This window comes from Hibiscus syriacus, unplaced genomic scaffold, assembly GCF_006381635.1.
Source record: "Hibiscus syriacus cultivar Baekdansim isolate YM2019G1 unplaced genomic scaffold, ASM638163v2 tig00111053_pilon, whole genome shotgun sequence".
Lineage (NCBI taxonomy): Eukaryota > Viridiplantae > Streptophyta > Magnoliopsida > Malvales > Malvaceae > Hibiscus > Hibiscus syriacus.
The window spans coordinates 491,699-502,569 of NW_024062964.1; the positions used below are offsets into that span (position 1 = coordinate 491,699).

Sequence of the window (10,871 nt, forward strand, 5' to 3'; positions counted from 1 at the left end):
CAGATTTAGCCTACGTGATTTTCACTTTAGATGATAGTTTAGAAAGTTTGGATCTTTGCATTTTTTTTATTCAATGTATAACAATGTTTGCAAAAGTTGCCACTTTTCCAAAATACTAGGTAACGGAACATATGTTCCTCATATATATATATATGGGTATTTTCGGGATTATGAAATGTTACCCTACAATGTTTCTATGGACCCAAAAGATTAGTGCTCCATATGATGTGATGCTAATGACTGTTTTGACCTTGTTCATTCGTCCAATAAATGGACCGGTTATTATTTTCCCAAACAAATGAAACTGCCCAAAAATGGGAAGCGTTAGCAAAGAAGGTACGATGAAACAATGGTGGAATTCGTGATTGAAAATGAAGAATGTTTAAACAATCGCCTGAGAAAAGATGCCGAACTTGATGTTGTTACCGAAACACATAATCCTCGTCCGACATGGTGAGTCCGAAGGCAACAAAGACCCCTCGGCCTACACGACTACCCCCGATCACAAGATCTCCTTAACCGAACATGGCCGAGCCCAAGCCCGACTCGCCGGTTCCCGGCTCCGGGACCTCATTTCGGACAATGGGTCTTCCCATGATTGGCGGGTTTACTTCTACGTATCTCCTTACGAGCGCACCCGATCCACGCTACGGGAGATTGGGAAATCGTTCTCGAAGAAAAGGGTGATTGGGGTGAGGGAAGAGTGTAGGATTAGGGAACAAGATTTCGGGAATTTTCAGGTGGAGGAAAGGATGAGGATTACAAAACAAACAAGGGAAAAATTTGGGAGGTTTTTTTATAGGTTCCTTGAAGGTGAATCTGCTGCAGATGTTTTTGATCGAGTTTCCAGTATGTTCTTCTTCTTCATCATCATCATCATCATCAAATTTGCATTATTTTTAATGCAAACTTTGCATTTTGCTTAAATGAATGCTTAGGAAATCTAGTTTCTGTTAAGAAATTTGTTATTTGGAAATGGGAAATCGAATTGCTTTTGATACATTTTTGTTGGTTGTTTCTCCTGTGTTTTTTTCTCTTGTTCGAATTAAATACTTCTGGAATTGATATATTGGATTGTTTTGAAACCTTGAAAACAAAAAATTTGGGAAAGAAAGTTGGATTCTTGTTTTAATTCTGGTTTATTGCTTCCTTGACTACGTATGAGTACAAATTTCTTTTATGTATGTCTTTTGGATTAGGTGCCATTTTAGTCAATGTTTTTATATGGATGATATGGTGGCGTTACAGGCTAAAATATTACATAATTTTACTTCATTAATAATTTTTAGTTCTTAAATTGTTTGTGTATGCCTGTTGGGAGTTACTTTCTGGAAATCATATGCCTCGTTTGAATGTACGCGATGGTCAAACAGTCCTTCGGATTTGTTAGATGTTGGCTCTAACGAGTGGCTGCATGAACCAACGAGGATAAGTCTCGGGTTTGCTGGATTTTTCGTTTCGTCCTTATAGAACTTGAGTGAGTTAGCAGTGTTCACCAACTCAAAGTCAAAGGTTTAATGTTATAAAAGTAGAATCGAACCAGATGTGAATCTCTTTTCAAGTAGATGCAGTTTGTATCTATTGGAAACATATCTCTGGCTCTGAGTTATTATGTTCTATGTAAGGGATACATCTTTCTTGTTTTTCTAATCTTAGTCCTATGAGAACGAGCATTAGTAATCAAATGGTATTGATCTTAATTTGGATTGATGAAAGTACTATTGAAAGTTTTTTTTTTTGGATTATACAGGTTTTCTTGAATCTCTTTGGAGAGATATAGACTTGAATAGGCTTGGAAATGATCCTTCTCAAGAATTGAATCTGATAATAATCTCACACGGTTTAGCCTCTCGGGTGTTTTTAATGAAGTGGTTCAGATGGACGGTTGAGCAATTCGAGCAGCTATATAATCCAGGCAATTGCGAGATTCGAGTTATGGAGTTGGGACCTGGTGGAGAGTATAGCTTGGCGATCCATCATACTGATGAAGAGTTGAGAGGATGGGGACTCTCTGACGAAATGATAGAAGACCAGAAATGGCGAATTAAGGCTGACAGAACCAATTTGCATGGTCATTGTAAAGGGTATCTTAATTCGTTTTTTGACCAAGAATTAGACTCAGATGAAGATATCAAAGAAGGAGATATTGTTTCAGATAATGAATTCGAAGATGTCAAAGAAGATATTGATTCAGATAATGATTACAAAGACATTTGTGTACCAAATTCTTAAAGAGTTCAAAAGCTGTCATAAACTACCTGTTGGAAAGCCTGATTATTTGTAAATAGCTAATTTGTTAGTCTTTTTTTTTTTATTTTAGAATTCCACCATTATTTTTTGTTTGAGATAAAGAAGATGCCAAATTGAAGTTTCAACATCAGCTAGCACTGGGAACCGAGTTATCTCCATAACCAGCTGCTTACAAAGAACAAACCAGAAGGTAAATTTAGCTAAACTCGATACTGTTCCTATGATACATGTATAATTTCTCATCTAGCATAGAACCTACTTTTCGAATCGAGTTAAGGGATTTTGAATCACTCTATTTCTTGATCGAATGAGTCCATTTTTTATGCTCTTCTGCATTCAGCCATCTCCTGTACTGTGTCATTTATGCTAACCATTTTCTTTGGAGGTCAAACTTCAGACCCAATTGCAGGCATGACTGCTTCCTATCCTTTGATGGTGCAGAAGCTATGTTATTCGATCTCAGGTGTTGTCTGATACGAGTATATGCCTGACACGGATATGTTCATTTTTTTCAAATTTTCCATGTATTTCAAAGGTCGTTGGAAGTTCATATCACTATATCCAAATCCGGGTATGCATCGGATACAGATAATTGAAGAAAAATGAAGAGTAAGAATAACAGAGTGCAGATAATTGAGCTTGATATAGCTGATGCAGTACCGGGAGAAGGTAACCGATCTGTAGCATGATGAGAACTATGGGCGCATGTTACACTTTTCATTACATATGATTGTTTTAGAATCTGTTCTTTGTATGGAATGAAGGGAATTTTAATTCATTCCATTGATTCTTTTGCCTGTAAGAAGTGAAAATTATTTTGAGAGAAATACTTCTATTTTCTTATGAGAAGAAAACATCACGTTTTTTGTTACCTGGCTATAACTTACTCGAGTTCAAGCCTCAACTCGAAATTCTGAGTTCACCATGTTCAAAACTAGCTTGAAAGATGAAGGGGCGAAGATAAGAGTCCTATAAAGTCGACCTCAAGAAAAGGGGGATTGGGGGGGGGGGGGGAAGCAGGAGTGTACTTCCTCATTAGGACTGTAAATGAGACGAGACAGATCGCGAGCTACTCGAGATTGACTCGATCAAAGCTCGATAAATACTCGGATCGAATGGACTCGAGCTCGACTCGAGTTCTTAACGAGCCGAAACGAGCTACTCGATATTCGACTCGAAAAGCTCGTGAGCAGCTCGAAAATATAATATATTAAGATTTTATTTTTTTAGAAATAAATTATTAATAATATTAATATTTATGTATTGATTTTTTAATAAAAAAAATACAGTAAGATTTCTTGTATTTAAGGTTCATGTTCGAGTTTGAGTTTAAGGCTTCAATCGAGTTAAGTTTAATAATTTTTTTTTTCATTTCGAGCCTTTTCGAGCTGCTCTCGAGCTTCAGTTTAGGATTTCGAGTTTTCGAGTCGAGTCGAGCTTCATTTCAAAGTTTTCGAGTCGAGTCGAGTCTCAGTAATACTCAAGCTCGACTCGGCTCGTTTACACCCCTATTCCTCATTAATGTGAATGAAGCAAGAATTACGGAGACTCGACATACTTTTTTCATCAAGGTAAGTGGTTCTAACTACATTTCACTTAAAGAAGTACATTGAAGGAAAAAAATAGTCACAGTAATTATTCCAGTTTGAGAGGTGTAGCTACAACATCATCGGTGGAAGACATTTTTTTTCAAAAAAAGGTGGATCCGAGTACTTTTCGGTGAGTGTGATGAAATATACTGATTTAGAGCTTCCGGATTCCTAGTTAATGTAACACCTCCAACTCGTACCCAACTCAGATACGAATCCGATGTGTCACATTAACTATTTAAAACATGTACATTTATAAAAACAATAGAAAATTTAAACTTTCATTAACATAAAGTTAACAATTTACATAAGTGAGTTCAAACATTACAAAATTGATCAGAGCATGCGTACTTTACGACTCTGTTTACATGCCAACATATCTATTACATGAACAAAACATACTGTGCAAAGTACTTCTGATCTGATCTTCGAGTGGATATATGCTGCTCTGTAGATCCTAAGGTTGATCCTCTTGCTTTTCAGTACCTACGTGTAAAACACTTACACGCTAAGTCATAGACTTAGTGAGACATAAATATATAATAATGCATTTCCTATACATATGAACATGCAATCTAATTATTCAAATGCAATTATGATTATCATATCATAAATCAATAATGCCATATATGAATAAGTGTAAACAGTAATAACATGTTAATACACAATCATGTAAATACTCTTTATATATTGTATAATGTACATTACTGAGAACTCAAGGTATACGAGTACTTTGAGGTTGTGCACAAATATGTTGTCACCACAGCTCGTATAAGAATCCACTAAGTAGCATGTGAAATCTATCTCCCGAAGGACCTATCATAGGTCTTGAAGGACATATGCAACCCTCGACTCTTGGCATGTCAACTATACCTATAGCTCTCATATCACATAACATGGGCACTATCATTATGCTTCATATATTCATGTATGCTTATCATTTCGCTTATAATCACAAATGTCTTTTCTTCTATCACATATCACATGTGCATATGATAATCAATCTCATGTCGTATAATATATGTTAATTGAATATGTTCACATTAATCATATATCAGTTACCCAATCATGTACCCATATATAAATATAACTTATGCATGTATTTATAATGATCATCATGTATTCATGTTCATAACTATTGAACTATGAAAACTAACATAGGAAATAAACATATCACAAGTCTTATTTCCATTGAATTATACCTATAGTATGCACTTACCTTAGCCTTACTAAATTCCCAAATCCACCTCTATGGTTTTCTCTCTTTGGATCAATCCTAACTTTATGGTTGTTCCGGAACTGGCTTGTGCTCGATATCTACACAATCATACATATATACATATCATCATTCCAAATATCATGATTCGATCCTTAACTTCTTAAGCTAGAAGAAAGGTTTAATTTTTTTCCATTTAAAGTAGTATCAGTACCCTTATAGAGTATCGATACTTCCCTAGTTGTGGTATCGATACCAAGCCTGGTATCGATACCCAATTTGCATTATGGAATCCTTGTTTCAAGAGTGATATCGATACCTTCCTTATGGTATCGGTACCCTTTGTATCGATACTACCCTCCCGAGTATCGATACCCTGTGAATAGCTTTGTTAAATCAGACTTATGGTATTGATACTGTTCAACCAGTATTTATACCCCTATACCAAAATTCACTCTTTTTCTTTTGAAGTATCGGTACTGGATGAAGCAGTACCGATATTCAAGCCCAGATTTTCACATTTAAACCCGAAAATTCACTCATTTCAGCTCAAACACTTCATGTCTTAATCCTTTTCATACTCTTAACTCAAATGCACATATTTAAACCAATTTCTTTAATTCAACACATCCTTATCCTTAAAATCTCATCCTCCATATGAAAATCAAGAATCAAACTAAATTTTCAACATGTTCTGATTTCAATTCTATCACTTCATATCTCTTAATTCAACTATTGACAAGTCAAATTTAGTTTTAAATTCCACTTATCAACTCTTTGCTAAGATTTCATTTAAAGACTCCTTATCTTTAATCTCTCCTAACTCCTTCATTCTTTAATTTAAAGTTAACTTAAGTTTTCCTTAAGCTTAAGTATCACCTTAGGATCATCAACCAAACTTAAACTCAATGAATAATTAGCTAACAAAAAAACTCACCTTAGCAACTTGGGTTCACGGTTGAAAGAAAGAAGAAGGATGAAGATAACTCTGAAAGATAATATTTTTTTTCTTCTACATATCCCACGTGTATATATTTCTTCCCCCGTCATATTTTTAATTCATTAAATGATCAAATGACCATTTGGCCCTTCCATTCATCAATTTTTATATTTAATCATATACAAAATTTTTAATAAAAATCCCTGAACTATTCAATTTATCTACTTTAGCCAATAAATTCTGATTTTTTCCAATTTAGTCACTAACCCGGTGTTGAGGATGTTATAAATCTCCCCCTTAAGAAAATTCATCCTCAAATTTTCATTGCACAAAAAGATGGGGGTACTGATTCCTCATGTCCTCTTCAGGCTCCCACGTTGCTTCCTCTATATTGTGATTCCTCCACAATACTTTGACCAATGGAATAGTTTTGTTCCTTAATTGTTTCACCTTGTGAGCTAATATTTGGACCGGTTCTTCCTCATAAGTCAGGTTAGACTGAACCTCTATCTCCTCTGGTGTTACAATATGGGAGGGATTAGACCTATATCTCCGAAGCATTGAAACGTGGAAAACGTTATGAATGTTCTCCATTTTCGGTGGCAAAGCCAATTGATATGCCACTGGTCTTACTCTTTGAACTATCTCATAGGGCCCAATAAATCGAGGACTAAGCTTTCCTTTTCTTCCAAACCTCAACACTTTCTTACATGGAGACACCTTTAAAAACACTTTATCTCCGACTTGAAACTCAATTTCTTTCCTCTTCAGATCCACATATGATTTATGTCTATCAGCGGTCGCTTTCAGATTATTTTGAATCACTTTAACTTTCTCTTCCATTTCCTGAATCAACTCAGGACCAAATGTAACATCCCAAACTATTGGTTAGTGACCAAATTGTAAAGTTTTAGAATTTGGTGACTAAAGTAGAAGAATGGATTAGTTCAGTGATTTATTTGGAAGTATTTCCTAAAAGTTGTTAGTAATTATTAAAGGAACTAAAGGTTAAATTGGTCATTTGATCATTTAAGGAATTAAAAATATGATAGTGGGGATATATATTTTTACACGTGGGAGTGTAGGAAACCAAAAACAATGTTTCCAGAATTCTCTTTTCTTTGTGCGTGAAGCTCCAGCTCAAAGGCGAGTTTCTTAATTAGTTGGTTATTTGTTGAATTAAAAGTTGGGTTATGATTCTTAGGTGATACTTAAGCTTAAGGAAAGCTTAAGTTATCTTAAAATCAAAAGATAAATGAGTTAGGGAAGATTAAAGATTTGGAGTTCTTGAGTGAATTTTCAGAATGGAGTTGATAAGTTGAACTTGAAGCTAAATTTGACTTGTCATCAGCTTAATTAAGAAGTATTAAGTATTAGAATTAGATTTGAAACATGTGGAAAATAGGGTATGATTCTTGAAATTCCTAAAGAGGAGAGGATATTAAGGTTAAAGATGAGATAAATGAATATTAATGAGTTTAAGTATGTATATGTAAGTTAGGAATATGAAAGGGGTTGAAATATGAAGGATTTAATCCAAAAAGAATGAATTTTCGGGTTCAAAAAGAGGATTCTGGGCAGAGTGCATCGATGCAGATTCATAGTGCACCGATGCATCAAGGTTAAAACCCAGAAAGTGTTTGAAGGTGTATCGATGCACAGGTAGTGCATCGATGCACAGGTAGTGCATCGATGCACTCTTTTAATTTAAAAAACATCGAATGCAATTGGTGCATCGATGCATAAGGCATGCATCGATGCATCCCATTAATAAACAAACATCGAATGTATTTTATGCACCGATGCATAGGTAGTGCATCGATGCACCGATAGGGAATGCATCGATACACTATGCAGTTCAACGATGCATACCTTCATTAAAAGATGAAATGGGCTTTTCTTTTAGCCTAAGAAGTGACAATTTAGAAGATATCAATTAGTATACTGATATGTATCAATGTATTATTATGATGTAGATATAGAATAAAGCTTGTTCCGGAACAATCTAAAGATTAAGATTGATTCAAAGCAAACAAGGCTCAGGTGAGTGCACATTATTTAGTATATGAGGTTCAATGGAAAATAAGACTTGCGATAAGTCTATTTCCAATAATGAAAAACATGAATTCATAGAAGTATGTATTGGTTATGGTTTATATATGTGCATGAGTATATGTGTTATTGATATGAATATGGTAAGTAAAAGGGATTAATGGTGATGATAAGAATAATAATAAGGATAATGAAATGATAGGTATATGTGAATATAGGTATTGATGTGTTTTTGTATGTATTGTAAGATGACATGTTTATGTGATAATATGATAAGATGACAATGATTTACATGTCATATGAACACATGAGAAATGTTATGAGCCATATGAAAGAGAAAGCATATGTGATACATGAGGGTGAATCCTATGTTTATATGAATATGAACTCATATGAGAATTGACATGAATTACGTGATTACATGTATATGTGAATGAAACCATGAGCTTATACGAATATATGATATGGTTACATGAATATGTAAAAGGATATAAAAGATAATGCCCATGTTATGTGTCATGAGAGCTAGGGGTATAGTTGGCATGCCAAGAGTCGAGGGTCTATGTGGTCTTTCGGGACATATATGTATTCTTTGGAACATGTGTGAAGTCTGGTGAGACACATACTTGATCCTTGTCATATGTATATGATTCTTAAGGAATGATATGTGGTCCTTCGGGACATATATGTATTCTTTGGAACATGTGTGAAGTCTGGTGAGACACATACTTGATCCTTGTCATATGTATATGATTCTTAAGGAATGATATGTGGTCCTTCGGGACATATATGTATTCTTTGGAACATGTGTGAAGTCTGGTGAGACACATACTTGATCCTTGGCATATGTATATGATTCTTAAGGAATGATATGTGGTCCTTCGGGACATATATGTATTCTTTGGAACATGTGTGAAGTCTGGTGAGACACATACTTGATCCCTAGTATATGTATATGATTCTTAAGGAATGATATGTGGTCCTTATGAACATTATTATATGGCACTACGGTACAATTCTACGCGGCACTCCGGTGCAATTATACGTGGCACTTCGGTGCAATTATACGTGGCACTTCAGTGCAATTATATGAGCTGTGGTGACAGCATTAGTGCACAACCTCTATGTACTCGCATATCTTTAGTTCTCACATGTGTATCATGGGCTATTAAATAGATAATATTAATAAAGTGATATGATAATATGTTTGTTTCCTTGTGGAATTTCATGTGTGATATTGATTGTACAAATGATAACTTATAAGACCATATGATGAAAGGAATCAATGATAGTATATATATATAGTTTACATGACATGATATGTATATGTGCAATTGGTTATGGTATATGTTATATGATATGGACATAAGAGATCATAGGAACATGAGATAAGAGATATGAATGATAATGACATATATGTATGCATATATTTGTTACATGTAAAAGTATGAGTGGTATGAAATGATAGTAGTAATTGTTTAGGTATGATTATTAGTTACCGTTTACCTTATATGTTTATATGCCTCACTAAGTCTTTGACTTAGCGTGTAAGTGATTTACACGTAGGTTTCGATAAGAGTAAAGAGCAATGTGGAGCAAGACAGGTTAGTTCTCCTTACTAAAGGTCAGATCAGAAAAGATGTGAATAATATGTATTTTAGTATATAAAGTTATAGTTGGCATGTTTTCAAAAGAATATATTGTTTAAGCTATGAACAGTTTTATAAATTTTTCGAATAGTTATATGTAAATAAATAAGTGAAATATACACGCTCTGATTGGTTTTGTAATAATGAAAATATCTTTTATGTAAATTAGTCATTTATATGTTATAAAAGTTTTAAATTACTCACTATTTTATACAAGTACATGTTTTAAAAGGTCAATGTGACACCTCGGATTCGTATCCGAGTCGGATACGGGTTGAGGTGTTACATTTAATGGTATCAGAGCTACGGTTTAGCCGATTCTAGGTATCAATCGAAGTAAAAAGTGTTTTAAAAAGTATACATGCCAACATAGAGTGAATAATTTCTGAACTGATAGTGTAAGGAGTGTATTGTCTTGCTAATAGAATTAAAATGTTATGTTATATTAGATGTATGACCATGAGAGCTTCCAGAGTGAAGCACAAGGTAATAGACTGAAGGTAATAGCATTCACATGCCCTGGCCAGGCAGGGAGAAGAGCGAAAAACCTCAGGAAGTGCATGTATAAACCTAGGGAATGTCTTCACCATGTTGAAGAATATTCTGATGAATTTTCAATTTATATATTTTTTTAACTCATAGAATGAATGTATAGAATTAGTTGAAAAGTTAAGAGCACCCGAGTTCAAGGATGGATTTGAGAAAGGTTCTGTTGTTACAGACCTATGGTTAGATGATATGATAGAAGGTTTTTATTTCTCCAAAGAGGAGAAATTAAATTGAGTAGTTTCGTTACTACTTTGACAAGTTGAGTATGGCGGATAAATGAAGCTCGAATATATGAGCTTGAAGCAAGAGAATTACCCATGCATGTGTATGAAAGTAAGTTTGATAAGTTAAGCAGATTTATTGTTGAATTGATTCTGATTAAGAAGGATAAAAAGGATACATGTGATTGATTGTTTAAGACTTGTGCCTTAAATTAAAAGAGTTTTACTGGTTTTGAAATTGTTCTCATTTCAAGAAATGGTTGATCGTGTTAAAGCTCTAGAGAGAGCTAAGAATAAAAGGATTGGGAAAAAAATCTCAGATGATTAAGAGAATTAGTGCTTCATAGAATTTTAGCACCATCAAAGAAAGGTAGAGATTCTGGTTCAACTTTAAACCAAACATGA

General features: G+C 34.3%; 1 protein-coding gene across 2 annotated transcripts; it reads left to right on the plus strand.

Moving 5' to 3' along the window:
• The first annotated feature begins 303 nt into the window (after positions 1-303).
• Positions 304-3,097, plus strand: LOC120151307 (phosphoglycerate mutase-like protein AT74). 2 transcript variants are annotated; one of them, XM_039163819.1, is made up of 3 exons: positions 304-849; positions 1,751-2,440; positions 2,648-3,097. In XM_039163819.1, exons 1-2 carry the CDS (start codon positions 405-407, stop codon positions 2,230-2,232), a joined length of 927 nt encoding a protein of 308 aa, XP_039019750.1. In that variant the 5' UTR covers positions 304-404; the 3' UTR covers positions 2,233-2,440; positions 2,648-3,097. The 2 variants fall into 2 exon arrangements, with proteins under 2 accessions (XP_039019750.1, XP_039019752.1); XM_039163821.1 differs by having other exon boundaries at positions 304-813.
• Positions 3,098-10,871: the final 7,774 nt, after the last annotated feature.